This window comes from Pseudophryne corroboree, chromosome 10 (assembly GCF_028390025.1).
Source record: "Pseudophryne corroboree isolate aPseCor3 chromosome 10, aPseCor3.hap2, whole genome shotgun sequence".
Lineage (NCBI taxonomy): Eukaryota > Metazoa > Chordata > Amphibia > Anura > Myobatrachidae > Pseudophryne > Pseudophryne corroboree.
This window is the reverse complement of record NC_086453.1, coordinates 200,162,027-200,179,149: the sequence shown is the minus strand read 5'-3', so window position 1 is coordinate 200,179,149 and position 17,123 is coordinate 200,162,027. Positions and strand designations below refer to the sequence as shown.

General features: G+C 45.0%; 1 protein-coding gene across 1 annotated transcript in view; it reads right to left on the bottom strand.

Moving 5' to 3' along the window:
• The window catches only part of MXRA8 (matrix remodeling associated 8), a 121,778-nt gene extending 110,002 nt beyond the window's left edge, over nucleotides 1-11,776 (bottom strand). The window contains exon 1 of the mRNA XM_063943024.1: nucleotides 11,477-11,776. Within this exon, the coding sequence (XP_063799094.1) occupies nucleotides 11,477-11,525 (49 nt within the window). The 5' untranslated portion in view covers nucleotides 11,526-11,776. The remainder of the gene's footprint in view (nucleotides 1-11,476) is intronic.
• Nucleotides 11,777-17,123: the final 5,347 nt, after the last annotated feature.

The following is a 17,123-nucleotide window of genomic DNA, read 5'->3' as shown; positions in this document are numbered from 1 at the left end:
TCTCCTCGGGTCTGGGACCATGCTGCGGCGCCGCTACACTGTCTTTTACACAAGAAGCGCGGGTTCGGGAGCAAGTTGCGCCAACGCTCAGCACCCCTTTACACAGGCAGCAGGAGACAGCCAGCGAGACTCAGGGACGGAGTGGCGGGATCACTGCTGTCAGATGGCGGCTGCGGCACAGCTCACATTCCCGTGCACACACAGCAGGACTCAGGGACGGCGGCGGCAGGACAGGGGGAAGATGTTGGCTACGGCAACGCTCCCACTCCCATGCAGAGGGGGGAGACAAAAGGCAGCGGCGGGACTGCTAGTGACTGACTGGCAATAACGGCCGTACCGGGGGTGTGCTGCCAGATGGTGCGTCTGCAGTACATTTGCCCTGTGGGCAAGGCACCATCGGCACACACCTAGTTACGGCACAAATTACACTGTCCGTGCTGGCCCTAGATCAGTGGTTCCCAAACTGTGTGTCTAGTTACCCTGGGGTGCCACAAGACATTTGCAGGGGTGCCTCGAATTGTGGTCCAGGACCAAAAAATCTATTGTCAAAGTGACAGGTAAAACCAGTGCTGGTGGCTGCCAATCATAAAATATGTGTACAGTCAGAACCACAACTATGCCCACCACCACATAACTGACCCTAATGGTGACAGGTAAGCATTATCTATTAATAAGAAACTTTTGGACTAGGGGTGCCTTGAAGAAAAAATGCTGATACTCATGTCTGTCCTTTTCTCTGCCCTGTCGTATATCTAAAATAAGTAACCTAGCATCTAATGTGGTTTGTTCTGTCTAAAAATCATGGTGGTACCTAAATCCAGAACTCCATGTTTCCATACATACACTGACTCAAACACAGTCAAGAGCAGCACAGTGTTCTGTTGCCTCCTATACAGCACGAGGGAATGTGCCTGATAATATCTAGACAAAAATGTGAGAGAGTTGGCTCCTATTTATATTCTTTATATGGACTTTTTAAGTCATTAGCAGTATTAGGAGACTTAAGGGATGACTACAACTGCTTAGCATAGAGCTGGGAGGAAAGTTCAACATACGTACAGTGTGCATTAGGGCAATAGGGGTCATTACGCCCCGATCACATGCTGCGCTTCGTCGCAGTCATGCAATCGGGTCGGAACTGCGCATGTGCTGCGTCCGCATTGCATAGGTGCGTCATTGCTAGAGAAGAAAGCGGTCGCAACGGCGACCGCAAGAAGTTTGAGAGGAGGAAGGTGTTCCGGGGCGCCAACTCACCGTTTTCTGGGCGTGAAGATCTGAACACAGGCATTTTGAGGCGTTGGGAAGGCGGATGTCTGAAGTCAATTCCGGGACCTGCAACGCTGGATTCATCGCACAGGGTAAGTAAGTATTACCCTGGTCTTGTTTTACACAAAACTTTTTTTGCATAGCAGGGCTGCATAAGTGATCACAGCCTTGCTATGCAAAAAAACACTCCCCCATAGGCAGCGTCTAGTTGATTGCACGGGCAATAAAAAGTTGTTACGTGCGATCAACTCGGAATGACCCCCAATGTTTTATTGGGAAAACTTTTTTCCAATGTGCATGTCAAAAATATAGGGGCGTGGCTTCATGGGGAAGGGGCATGGTCACAGAGCTCACTTTTACACATTACATTAGGCAGAGCTCCATTTTACACATTATGGTAGGAAGTCCCCTTTTTTTTATACATTACAGCAGGCAGAGACACCTTTTTTTATACATTACGGCAGCACAGTTACCTTATTACACATATACAGCAACAGAGGCCCCCTTTTTTTACACATTATGGCAGCAGAGTCCCATTTTTTTTACACATTACAGCATGAAAGTCTCCCTTTTTTACAAATTATGGCAGGCAGAGTCCCCCTTTATCACACATTATGCTTGTCAGTCCCCCTTTTTTACACATTACGGCAGGCAGTCCCTCTTTTTTACACATTAACCTAGGCAGTCCCCCTTTTTACACGTTACGGCAGGCAGTCCCCCTTTTTTACGCTTTACAGCAGGCAGTCCCCCTTTTTTACACATTATGGCAGGCAGTCCCCCTTTTTTACACATTATGGAAAGCAGTATCTTTTTTACACATTATGCTAGGTAGTCCCTCTTTTTACACATTACGGCAGGCAGTATCTCTTTTTACACATTACGGCAGGCAGTACCCCTTTTTTACGCTTTACAGCAGGCAGTCCCCTTTTACGCATTACAGCAGGCAGTCCCCCTTTTTTACACATTATGGTAGGCAGTCCGACTTTTTTACACATTACGGCAGGCAGTCCCCCTTTTTTACGCATTACTGCAGGCAGTCCCCTTTTTTACGCATTACTGCAGGCAGTCCCCCTTTTTTCTGAATTACGGCAGGCAGTCCCCCTTTTTTACGCATTACGGAAGGCAGTCCCCCTTTTTTACGCTTTACAGCAGGCAGTCCCCCATTTTTCCGCATTACGGCAGGCAGTCCCCCTTGTTTAAGAATTACTGCAGGCAGTCCCCCTTTTTTTACGAATTACGGCAGGCAGTCCCCCTTCTTTAAGCATTACTGCAGGCAGTTCCCCTTGTTTAAGCATTACTGCAGGCAGTCCCCCTTTTTTACACATTATGGGTGGGGAGGGAAGGGAAAGGAAGGAGAGAGGGAGGGAGAGAGAGAGAGAGAGAGAGAGAGAGAGAGAAAAAGAAAGAAAGAAAGAAAGAAAGAAAGAAAGAAAGAAAGAAAGAAAGAAAGAAAGAAAGAAAGAAAGAAAGAAAGAAAGCGAGTGTGTGTGTGTGTGTGCTATACTCACCACTCGTAACGAGCCGGCATGATAGATGCGCCTCTCCTCTCCTCTTCCGTCTTCCTGCCCTACGCTGCGCTCTTTGCAGCGCAGGGCATTGTGGATGGGCTGGGGCGGGCTGGGAGAGACGTCATCTCTCCCAGCACACGGGTCGATCGGAGGGAGAGCTGCAGCGCTGTCTGGCTACCTATGTGAGAGGTAGCTGGGCAATGCAGTTGGGGGCCAGCCGGTAACGGCGGGGAGAGGCGGCCAGGATACCGCAGTGCAGCGGTGGCGGATTGGCCAGGCAGGTGTTGCTGGTGGTCCTGCACCTCTAGCGCATCTGCGCTGTGTGCCAGGCACCACTAGCACACGCCTAGTTACGGCCCTGCTCAGATTCACCCAAAAAAATAAATGTTTTGGTCGGACAGTATACAATTGTCAGGTTTGTAATAGATTCTCACTGAAATTTGAACTACAGGTTGAGTCTCATATCCCAAATATTTTGAAATCCCAAATATTCTGAAATCCAAAATGTTTTGAGCGTGACTGAGATAGTGGCGCCTTTACTTTCTGATGATTTAGTGTATACAAACTTTGTTTCATGCACAAAATTATTAAAGCTATTGTATAAAATGACTTTCAGGATGTGTGTATTAGCTGTATATGAGACATAAATGCATTCTGTGTTTAGACTTAGGTCCCATTCCCAATATATCTCATTATGCTAGGCAAAAATTCTAAAATACGGAAAAATCTGAAATAAAAAATACTTCTGTTCCCAAGTATTGTGGACATGGGAGACTCATCCTGCACTGCTCTCATAGGCAGGGCGGCAATGGCGGTTGAGGGGTAGTGGCCTATTCATGGGAGGTGGTGCCCTGCACACTTAGAATAAAATACTAAAAAAATAGTACTTTAAGTGCCCCCTGGCCACACTGCAGCCCAACACACAGCAGCATGTGCTGGGCTGAGGAGAAGAGCTGCAAGTGCTGCCACCATGTAGGGGGGGCTTTCAATCAGGCCTGGGCCCGGGTAAATAGTACACCCCCCCCCCCCCCCCCTTCTCGGCACCCTTGCTCATAGGCCCTCGCTCAGTTTCAGTTGCAAACCCCGAATTATCACGCAGTAAGCAGTTATTCGCACATTGTGCATGTGTACACAACCGAACAGAAGGCAGTCTGGTCTTTGTGATCGTACCTGGGTATCTGTGAACACAGAAGAGTTCACATTTAACAACAATAAAAAGAGTGGTGGAGGCGTCTCAGTTGGATGGGCCCGCAATTTCTGTGATAAGGGCCATGTAGAGGGTGTGTTATGGGCATACCTCCCAACTTTCTGAATCTGTGAAGCGGGACATGCAGTGCCGAAGGCGTGGTCAGAAAGGGGGTGTGGCCTCTGGTGATGGGGGTGGGACCTCAGGTGATGGGGGCAGGGCATCATGCTACGATCCCCGTTTTTTGCTGTTTTGGGGGCATGCCCAGCACTCCTTGAGCAGCTGGGCAGCCCCTTCCTCTCCTCTCCGCACTGTTAAGATGGCATGCGCATGCACACGGCATCTATTCAGTGATCACCGGCTGCGTTGCAAACAGGGCCGGCCCAAGCCTAAATTTTTTGGTAAGCGAATATAGATTTTGGCGCCCCCCTTGGATGATGGAAAATATTATACACACAAAAGCTTAAAGCGCATTAAGTGAAATATGGGTGAAATCAACTGCCTACCACAAAGTTAAAACTTAAAGGGCAAAACCGATAAATAAGTATTTTCTAATTAATCTAACTTTTAAAAATTGGGGTCCTACCCGTCCTTTTCTGGGTCCCATTGGAATGAAGGTTCATATTAATCTTATTAATTATTCAGATATAAAAACAGACTTGACTTGGACACTACAAAACTGTTGCAAGAGGGAGGAGGGGGTGACAGTGATGCTGGGCTGTGTAGCATACAGGACACTCTGCACCAGAGCTGTAGACATTTCGGTGCCCTTTGGCTGAAAGTAAATTGGTGTTCCCCCTCCCATATTTGAATTCAAGGACAGATATAGATGACCAAAAATTTAGGGACGTGGCTTCATGGGGAAAGAGCATGGCCACATAATAGTACCAATTCACATTACACCACGGTAGAGCACGTTATATACATTGCACCAGGTAGAGCACGTTATACACATTGCACCAGGTAGAGCATGTTACACACTTTGCACCAGGTAGAGCACGTTATACACATTGCACCAGGTAGAGCACGTTATACACATTGCACCAGGTAGAGCACGTTATACACATTGCACCAGGTAGAGCACGTTATACACATTGCACCAGGTAGAGCACGTTATACACATTGCACCAGGTAGAGCACGTTATACACATTGCACCAGGTAGAGCACATTACACACATTGCACCAGGTAGAGCATGTTACACACATTGCACCAGGTAGACCACGTTACACACATTGCACCAGGTAGAGCATGTTACACACATTGCACCAGGTAGACCACGTTACACATATTGCACCAGGTAGAACATATATATATATATATATATATATATATATATATATATATATATCTATCCAGCACATCCATATAATGCAGAAGTAGACAAAAAGATATAGATGACCATAAAGTGCAAAGTCACAGCTTAAGTGGCAATGATTACAGCTACAGCAGCATATACTCATCATGTTGAAAATAGATGAAGCAGCCTCATCTTAAACTGATAGTCAGTGTATAGAGATAGATATTCTTTGTTTATTTAATTTTAACTTATTACCAAAAAAAAACGCTTCTGGCTTACTTTTCCCCCTGCGTGGCTGCATACTGCCTCCCTCCCTCCCCGAGCCGGCACCTTGCTGCAGGTTGTGCGGCCACTGACTGAGAGCCGTCACAGAGTTTCATTCATTCCAAGGCCGACGGCAGCCCAGCACAGCAGTGTGGCGCCGCCAGTACGACGGCCTTTAGTGGCCGCTGCTTCGGCGCCGCGGATCGGTGATTAATCACTGATCTTATCTCTGGTGTGTGACGGGGGAACCCTTTCAGGTAGGGGGGCCCAGGGATACGTGCCACCTCCTTAATCTGGCTCTGCACACACAGCATAGGAGCTGGCGGGCTGGGAGCGTGGCGCCTTACTCCTTTGCGTAACCCGCGTAACGGGCGGGCCGGCCCTGTTTGCAAAGCAGAGCAGCTGTGATCACTGGTTCACCCAACTGACCCCCGCCCGTGGGACACTGCGACCCGCGGGATGGACAGCGGGACAGTGTCCGAATAGCAGTACTGTCCCGCTGAAATCGGGACAGTTGGGAGGTATGGTTGTGGGCCTTGCAATCACAATATATGAGAAACAGATTGCAGAAATTGCAAACGCTTCAACAGAGAGCTACAGATGTAGCCGCCTTTATCTTGAGTGGCTGAGGCGTTTGTCCCGATCGAGCATACGCAGCGTAGGGAGGTGCGCCTAGTCACAGAGAGGCGTACCTAATCGCACGGAGGCAGACAGAGCGTTTGGCGTTACCTTTACGTGTAATACCTGCGATCAGCCACCAGATGTCGCTTTTTACAATCACCACTGAGCATGCGTGTGGTCTCCCGTAAAATACAATACTGAAATATATAATAAGGACTACTTTACTAAGGCGTCTCATTACGCTGCATACAGTAAATACTCATTACGCTGCATTATTTAATACAGTAAATACTCATTACGCTGCATTATTTAATACAGTAAATACTCATTACGCTGCATTATTTAATACAGTATATACGACACAGACGCAAATAGTACAGCATACAGTATATGATCCATCTACAGTACTTTATGAATATGTGAGCGTCCAAGTCCCGCAGACAAAACAACATAAAACCAGTAGTGTACACTGTCGCAAATGGATGTGTTAGAAGTTCACTATTGCCTCTCAAGATTAGGAATTTTGTACAGTATGTTAGCGTCCTAATCCCGTAGCCATTACAGCATAATCAAAACCAATGGATTTATTCATCTGTCTGCGGCGAAGTGGTGAAGTGTTCCGCTTCCTATACTCAGAGTCCCGGGTTCGATTCCTAAAGTACGAATGCATGTTAGTTTTTTTCAGACACTTTATTATTTTTTTTATTCACATAAACCAGGGCAAAGCTGCATGAGCGGTTCTACTGTTAAGGTTCTATGCACCGTACAGTACACATACAATTCTGTAGCTGGGCAGACTCAATAGAAATGGCTACCACCTATGACTCCTTGCCCCACAGAGGCCCTAGGCTACGGAGCAAGTAACAGTCCAGATTGTACAGGCTATGGGGCAATGCTGAAGGAGCGTCACAATCCCCTAGCTAAAATACACAGGGGCGACAGGAATAAGCGAGGTCTACAGTACAGTATGCACATTATGGTACACCGGACTCGATCGCATAGCACACTGGCAAAATGGCCGCCGCCCCTGAACCCTTTTGCAGGCTATGGGGCAATGCGGAAGGAGCGTCACAATCCCCTAGCCAAAATACACAGGGGCGATGGGGATAAGCTAGGTCTGCATACAGTATTACGGTACACCGGACTCAATCGCATAGCACACTGGCAAAATGACCACTACCCCTGAACCCCCACCTCGTGGCAGGCAGCACTCGGGTATGGAGTGAGAAATGGCATAAGTTGTGCAGGCTACGGGGCAATGCTGAAGGAGCGTCACAATCCCCTAGCCAAAATACACAGAGATAAGCGAGGTCTATGCACATTACGTTACACCGGGCTCGATCGCATAGCAAACTGACAAAACACAAGTTTTACATAAAGCAGGCCAAAGCTGCAGGAGAGTTTCTACTGTAAAGGTTCTATGCACCGTACGGTACACATACAATTCTATAGCAGGGCAGACTCAATTGAAATGGCTACCGCCTGTGACTCCTACAGTAGCTCCTAGGAGGCACTCAGCAATGGAGCAAGTAACAGCACAGATTTTGCTTCCCATTGGTGTTGGTTTACAGTATGCCATAGTGGACTCGGACGCTCATGTAATTGCATTTCAAAGGCACAGTATTTTCCATCGTCTCCCCCTACCCCCATCGCCCTTCCCCCCTGGGAGCCTGCACAGGGAGGGAATTCAGGTCCTGTGCAATACACAAACGCCGAAGATCTACAGTACTGTTTTGCTCAGTTAGTAGCGTCAGAATACACTCATTTCATTCCCGCTGTGTAGTTGCATTTAGCGTAAAGAATCGCTCCTGCAGATGTACTCTGATTTATATGTAACTTGTGTGCACCTTTCCATTGACTGTCTTACAATGTAAATAAAATAATACAGTGTATTATTACAATAAAAAAAAAAAAAAAGAAGGCACATCAGGTCTCGAACCCTGGACCCCCAGCATGGGAGGTGGGAGCCTTCACCCCTAGCCCACGACACCTCATGAGGGATTCCCAATTTCATGTGTAAAAGTACTGCAAACAGCGCCCGGCCCCCACCCCATTGGTGTTGGTTTATGCCTTAGAGGACTCGGACGCTCGCATTTGTAAAGCACGGTATTTTCCACCGCCTCCTGCTAGCCCTCCATTCCCATTATGCATTAGCGAACTCAGACGCTCATGTATTTTAAAAGCACGGTGTTTATACATTGTCCTGTACATTCTTCCTTTTACACAATTAGTTGCATCTCCATACACATACAGTACTCCATACACATACAGTACTCTACAGTAGGTCACCATCTTTTTCCACCGCCTCCCGTTACGCCTACAGTATTAACATTACAGTCGTCACTGACCAATTGCCAGAGCTGTAGATCAATCCGCCGCTATACTGTACGATCGAAAGTACTGGATTAGTGGAGCATTAGCCACCCAGTGGTGGAGATGTGTAATGCATGATGAGTATCTAGATCCCCTCAACGCGCCTACCTGTGATTAAACTCAGCTATCGCCTTAGCGTGACTAAACGCCCGTCTAGGCGGAGAAACAGTCAAGATAAAGGTGGCTACATCTGTATGCAGACTGTAAAAGTAATGATGACAGCAGCAAACGTTCAGATGGTCAAGCTAATAATTCCAAAATCACAGGCAGCTGATGGTGGTCGTAGTGATGCAGGGAATGCTGCTTAGTGTGCTGCATTCCTAATTAATTATATTTTTTTTTAAATCTACAAAATAACAATTTTCTTTAGGTATGCATGTTGTCAGGTGTAAGCTCATTTTAGCACAGTGTTGTGCATAACTTACTACTATTGTAAGCAACACGTTACTTTAACATTTTACATGTATGTATGGTGTTTATACCATGACCCTTAATGCCTGCCTAACATTATTCTGACAGAATATAACAAGAAACAAACATTCCCAGTTTTATGCTGACATTGATGTATAAGAGCTGCATTTTTTCTTGTAATTTGCAGTGAATATATGCAATACTGCGTTTGTAGCTATGTGTGCAATGGGAGTGGGCTAGATTTGCGATGGGGTTGTATAATCTCAGATGAGACTGTGGGCTTGGCTAGAGGTCTTCGCAGATTAGCGATCGCAATCAGTGTGCGTTCAGCTGCAATTGCAATCCATGCTGAATGTAGCCCATAGTTCACTATTTATCCATCTCTGTACATTACATATTCTCTGAGTAAAAAATATCTGGACTTGGCACTGAAAAATGTTGTGTATGATCACAAGCTATACAGGAGCGATGGAATCATTTTCAGGGCAGGTTTTGATGTATGGTGGATTTGTCAGTCCTTTGATACACCATCAAAATGACTGCCTTATGCCACGGTATTGGAAGTTACTTTCTTAGTAAAACAATATAAAATGGATGCATTATGTAATACCTGAGTGCTGAATTGCTGAGGAATGTAACTGTGCCCACAAAAATGTTTATGTCCCACTCTCAACTGTCCCTCTCTGTGACGGACATCCTTTCTATTTACCAACATTCACCTGTCCATTTGTCCTTTTAAATGCCCCATCTTTTTAGTATGATATATTGACAACTATGGGGTATACTCAACTGATGTCTGATCCTTTCCGACGGAAAGGATTCGATATCTGAGTATTCAATGAACGGCCAAATCCGACAGGACTTGGCCGTTCACGACAATGCCAATCTGACTTTTGTTAAAGTCGGATTGATATTGTCAGAACCGGGGCCAAAACGTGTCGGAATTCCTCACTTGTCAGAAAATCTGAGCTGGCATTCAATAGGTCGGAACCCCTTCCGACCTAAACAAGTCGGAAACTGCCGTCTTTCCGACAACACGTCAGTTTCCGACAATACTTGAATACACCCCTGTAAATGCCTGCAATAGCTCACTAAACTGTCTGTATGACTCAGAGATTCACCGTAAAAACAACCATCTTGTGTACATGGTGAATTGCACAGCTTTGCAGTGTTCATAGCTATGTACAGTAATCTACAGGTTGTATTAGTTGATATGGAAAAGTCTGCGGTTTGTGTTTGTGTGTACGCATCTTGGTATGAAAGGATCTGTTTACTGTAAACTTAAGTTCCTCTCATTGATCAGCACAATGTTAGAAACATTGGAAATGAACCAATTAAACAAAAATCCAAAGGAAAACCCCTAAAAACAGGATAAACACCATCTAGTATATCAAAAACATTTACAAAAACATTCAAAATTAAATGATGAGCTATCTGCGCCTTTAAATAAGAATGCCATCTGTATTTGATGGAAAATCCTGGTGTACATGAAAGAATAGCTAATGTTTCAACCTGGCCCTGATTTGGAATTTTCTATCCTTACACAAACTGTACCAACTGCAAGATGGAAAATCTGCCAAATGCTTATGGCTGTGCAAACACATTGTAGAACCAAGAACAAAATGATACAAGCTGGACCAAAAATGATATACCTCCCAACAGCAGCCCAGCAACAGCAACCAGACAGCCAATGACCACGACTATATTAATAGCTAGTAGACAATGCTGTGACAGTGGAGCATTCAACTTGCAAAACTCAACTGATATACTGTATAGTCACTTAAGAAATACTTTGTCTTTTTTTTGCACAAATTTAACATATTAAACACACTAGACCATAAACCGCCTCCAAAAGATGCAAATTTACCTACAATTTACTGTTGTTCTTTTCCTCTAAATGTATTTAAATGCTTCATAACATCTTTCCATATATTATAACTACTTTATGTTTCTCATCAAATCACACAGAAATGTACTTACACACTATTGTGCTGTATAATAGCATCAATATGCAATATGTTATCACTGATTCCACCTCAGTCCTCTGTTCCACTTCTGTGGAAATAAATGTCCATCTAGCAGGGCAAGCTGCAACTTTTATTTCCACAATACTTTAATAGCTACAGGTTGCTTACACCTGCACTGGCAAATTCAGCCAACAGGTAGTCTCCTGCAGTTGTTGGACTAAGGGGGACATTTACTAAGCAATAATAAGAGCGGTAAAATGAGCTAGTGGAGAAGTTGCCACATCAACCAATCAGCAGCTCTGTATTATTTTAGAGTATAGAAATTATAGATGTTACTTCAGTGCTGATTGGTTGCCATGGGCAACTTCACCACTGGCTCACTTCTCCGCTCTTATGACTACTTAGTAAATGTACCCCAAAATGTCCTGTCAGCCAGTGTGCAATGTACAGTTCAACAACAGCTAGAGAGCTACAGGTTGCATCTGTTCTATGCAAGACCTCATCTTCCCAACTAACCTCATACAAATGAGACACATTCCTGAATTCCATGTATAACATTAGGTAATAAAGCAAAATCTTACTGTGCAGAATAACCAGTTGGCATAACAGAAGTTTGTGCATTATCCCCATCTCTTGAGCTGAGCTTTGTTGCTGCTGTTCAGGGTCACCTGTGTTTCGCTTTACCCGTTCTCTGCTCTTGTTATTGTGCTGCGCAGTGAAGCTGTGACATCACTCCTCAGTGGATAGTCATGAACAACTTAACATCTGCATAAAGTCTTTCGCTCCCCCTAATAACTTACAGCCCTTTTCTTTCTGTTGCTGTGCCCTATCCTCTCTCAGCAGCTCTGCCTGATCCAGCCTCTCACTGTGGATTGCACACAGACCCAGAAACAACTGGGAACTATAAACCTCCTCTTTTCCCTTCACCCTCTCTTTCTTGCTCCTAGCATGGAATTTATTTTCTTGAATCCTGTACAAGGCCCAGCTGTTGTGAGTGCAAGTCGTGTTTGATGAACCTCCTTTATCTAGTTTGTTTGCATTTAACTTTTTTTATGCCAAGTGATGATACAGCCACTGTAGGAGGTTTTTTCCTTTTTGAGAAGTGATTCAGAAGAATTACGGGAACCAACTACACATGAGAAGGGCTTATAATATTACTGCACTCCTTAATTAACATGCTGCAAAAACTCTAATCTGATTACAGTGCTCTACAAAAGTATTTCCTGTTACTTTACAACCAGATACATCTAGACTGCAAACATTTATCAAGAAAAGTATGCGCAATGGTAAGGGCTCCTATTCAGAACATTCCATAACCCCAGTAGTACTTGCTAAAGTCAGGGTTTATTCATGAAGCAGTGAACAGAGTGGAGAAATGAGCCAGTGGAGAAGTTGCCCATGGCAACCAATCAGCTGCTCTATATAATTTTATAGTATGCATTGCAAATTACAAATGTTACTTCAATGCTGATTGGTTGCCATGGACAACTCTCCACTGGCTTACTTCTCCTCTCTTATCACGTATTCATGAATTGACCTCTGTGGCTTTGCTGAGTCATCACTGGCTTGAAGCGCAATGTGTATGTGCAGATGTCCGTCACCCATGCGCATTAACCAGTAGACCGTAGTCGGTAGTGGTGGGCTGCTGAAGAAACAGGAGAGGGCACCATCGAGGACGGGGTACAGCTATTGGGCTAGATGCATCATCGCTTGGAGAGTGATAAAATGAGAGTGAAAAAGTACCAGCCAATCAGGTCCCATCTGCCACGTCACAGGCTGTGTTTGAAAAATGGCAGTTAGGAGCTGATTGGCTGGTACTTTTTCACTCTCCATTTTATCACTTTCCAAGCGATGATGCATCTGGCCTATTGTATTTAACAGCAAATCCCCCAATTTGAGGTATTTTCATGCCAAAGAACCTTGTGGTTTGTTAGAAATATCCCTACCAACGCTCTTCATGGTAATGACTTGTGAGCTTTGAAATCCTGTATTGGTAACCTCAAAGTTTTACTAGATGTAAACAGAGGAGATAGATTAAATTCTACAATTTGGCTGGATTTTTTTTCTTACTCTTTATTTATCATAGTGGAGAGCAAAAGTATACAGCATATGCATAATCAAAGAACACAGGGTGATTAAGAGCTGATCGTAGATGTGCCAAATTTAGCACATCTACGATTAGTTTCTCTGACATGCGGGGGGACACTCAGCACAGGGCTAGTCCGCCCCGCATTTCAGGCCCTATTCCCCCCTCCCCCCCACAGGTGCAAAAGGATCGCACGGCAGCAATGCTTTTGCACCCGCCAAGTAGATCTCTGCCTGCGCAGCCTAGCTGCGCTGGTAGGCAGCTACCCACCATGTTCTGGGTTGCAGAGCTGCATGCGATGTCACCCAGCCACTGCGGCCCACCACCCGCAAGACACATCTGCATTGTCCGGACCACGCCCCACCAATGGCGCTCTAATGCCGTTGGCATACCCCCTCCCGCCTTGCGACTGCTACTGCCTGTCAATCAGGCAGAGGCGATCACAAGGGTTTCACAAGGCTGTTGTAGCAGCGATCAGCTCTGAATTAGGCCGACATTGTCAAAATATAACGTATTGTACCATGAAGCACTAAACTTTAAAGTACACTTCAAACAGTGTAAATGTTGTCGAGTCCACTTTTTTTTTGCACAAAAAAGGTAACAGTATGTACAAAACTGTTTGAGGGAGGAATGTGGGGAGGGACTGGATTAGGGAGGGAAATTAATTAAAAAAAAGGTGGGTGGGGGGAACAATACTGCTACAATCTGCGCTAAACAGGACAGGGCAGATTAAATAGGGTAACAAGGGCTCCATTCTTGTGACAAAAGAGGGTGTTAAATGTAAATTAGAATAAGAGTCTATAGAGTACCCAGCAGCTGTCTGTGAAAATGTAAATACTGTACCAAGTGCTCCAAGTTTCTATAAATGTGTTCACTGAATGGTGGAGCAGGGCAGTAATGTACTCCATTGATGCAACAAACCAAATTTTATTAATTACAGTTTGACGGAGCTGCAGGTTGTGTCCATTGTGTCGCTATTAAAAGCTCAGCAGCATTAAGGATATGAGTGCAAAGTCTACCCGAGGGTCTGGAAATCCCTTCCAACGGTTTACAAAGCAAGGCATGTAAGGGGCCAATAGGAATAGGAACCTGGAGAATGTCACAATGAGGGCAAGAATGCTATTCCAATGATTACTGATCAAAGGGCAATCCCACCACACATGCAGGAAAGAGCCTCTGGAACCTCACTGTCTCCAATAGAAATGGTTGGATTATATTTTAACAAATAAATGGACAAAAAATGTCCTAGTGGTCTGTACTGAACACATACATGAGAGTAGCTGCAAAAACCCTGACACAAAGAAAAGGGAAGTAGTCAGGATCCGGGCTGTCGGGAACCCGGCAGTCAGAATACCGACGCCGGGATCCCGACACTAGTCTAAATGCCAACACCGGCATTCAAATGAAAGCAACATCCCGGCGCTGGAATCCCGACAACCGGGATCCTGAACGACAACACGGCACTGTGAGGTAAGCCACGGGGTGTGTGTGTATTAGGTTTAGGCTGCATCCCCGGGGGTTAGGCTGTAGGGCGGAAGGGTTAGGTTTAGGTAGCGGGGATGGGGGGTTAGGTTTAGGCACCTCCATGGGGTGGTTAGGGTTAGGCACAAAGGGGGGAGGTTAGGGTTAGGCTGCGGGTAGGGAGAGTTAGGGTTAGGGGGGTGAGGAGAGGGTAGAGCACCCTTTACTCACCTCTGTCTGTATTTTAAAACTACAGAATCCCGGCGTCTGTATTTCGACCGCCAGGATCTCATACTAATCCCAAAGAAACAACTGTCAAAAATATTATGACCAGACTTCTTTGGTCTCTATGGGATGTATAGTTTTCACTAGAGATGTGCACCGGAAATTTTTCGGGTTTTGTGTTTTGGTTTTGGATTCGGTTCCGCGGCAGTGTTTTGGATTCGGACGCGTTTTGGCAAAACCTCCCTGAAAATTTTTGGGCGGATTCGGGTGTGTTTTGGATTCAGGTGTTTTTTTTCAAAAACCCCTCAAAAACAGCTTAAATCATAGAATTTGGGGGTAATTTTGATCCTATAGTATTATTAACCTCAATAACCACAATTTCCACTCATTTCCAGTAGAGATGAGCGGGTTCGGTTTCTCTGAAACCGAACCCGCACGAACTTCATGTTTTTTTCACGGGTCCGAGCAGACTCGGATCCTCCCGCCTTGCTCGGTTAACCCGAGCGCGCCCGAACGTCATCATGACGCTGTCGGATTCTCGCGAGACTCGGATTCTATATAAGGAGCCGCGCGTCGCCGCCATTTTCACACGTGCATTGAGATTGATAGGGAGAGGACGTGGCTGGCGTCCTCTCCATTAGAAATTAGATTAGAAGAGAGAGAGAGATTGTGCAGAGTCAGACAGAGTTTACCACAGTGACCAGTGCAGTTGTTGTTAGTTAACTTTTATTTATTTTAATATATATCCGTTCTCTGCTATATCCGTTCTCTGCCTGAAAAAAAACGATACACAGCAGCAGCCAGTCACACAGTGTGACTCAGTCTGTGTGCACTCAGCTCAGCCCAGTGTGCTGCACATCAATGTATAAAAGGCAAAGCTTATAATAATTGTGGGGGAGACTGGGGAGCACTGCAGGTTGTTATAGCAGGAGCCCCCAGGAGTACATAATATTATATTAATTTAAAATTAAACAGTGCACACTTTTGCTGCAGGAGTGCCACTGCCAGTGTGACTAGTGGTGACCAGTGCCTGACCACCAGTATAGTAGTATATTCATTGTTGTATGTATTGTATACTATCTCTTTATCAACCAGTCTATATTAGCAGCAGACACAGTACAGTGCGGTAGTTCACGGCTGTGGCTACCTCTGTGTCGGCAGTCGGAACTCGGCAGGCAGTCCGTCCATCCATAATTGTATTACAATATATACCACCTAACCGTGGTATTTTTTTTTCTTTCTTTATACCGTCATAGTGTCATACTAGTTGTTACGAGTATACTACTATCTCTTTATCAACCAGTGTACAGTGCGGTAGTTCACGGCTGTGGCTACCTCTGTGTCGGCAGTCGGCAGGCAGTCCGTCCATCCATAATTGTATTATTATTATAATATATACCACCTAACCGTGGTTTTTTTTCCATTCTTTATACCGTCGTCATAGTGTCATACTAGTTGTTACGAGTATACTACTATCTCTTTATCAACCAGTGTACAGTGCGGTAGTTCACGGCTGTGGCTACCTCTGTGTCGGCAGTCGGCAGGCAGTCCGTCCATCCATAATTGTATTATTATTATAATATATACCACCTAACCGTGGTTTTTTTTCCATTCTTTATACCGTCGTCATAGTGTCATACTAGTTGTTACGAGTATACTACTATCTCTTTATCAACCAGTGTACAGTGCGGTAGTTCACGGCTGTGGCTACCTCTGTGTCGGCAGTCGGCAGGCAGTCCGTCCATCCATAATTGTATTATTATTATAATATATACCACCTAACCGTGGTTTTTTTTCCATTCTTTATACCGTCGTCATAGTGTCATACTAGTTGTTACGAGTATACTACTATCTCTTTATCAACCAGTGTACAGTGCGGTAGTTCACGGCTGTGGCTACCTCTGTGTCGGCAGTCGGCAGGCAGTCCGTCCATCCATAATTGTATTATTATTATAATATATACCACCTAACCGTGGTTTTTTTTCCATTCTTTATACCGTCGTCATAGTGTCATACTAGTTGTTACGAGTATACTACTATCTCTTTATCAACCAGTGTACAGTGCGGTAGTTCACGGCTGTGGCTACCTCTGTGTCGGCAGTCGGCAGGCAGTCCGTCCATCCATAATTGTATTATTATTATAATATATACCACCTAACCGTGGTTTTTTTTCCATTCTTTATACCGTCGTCATAGTGTCATACTAGTTGTTACGAGTATACTACTATCTCTTTATCAACCAGTGTACAGTGCGGTAGTTCACGGCTGTGGCTACCTCTGTGTCGGCAGTCGGCAGGCAGTCCGTCCATCCATAATTGTATTATTATTATAATATATACCACCTAACCGTGGTTTTTTTTTCATTCTTTATACCGTCGTCATAGTGTCATACTAGTTGTTACGAGTATACTACTATCTCTTTATCAACCAGTGTACAGTGCGGTAGTTCACGGCTG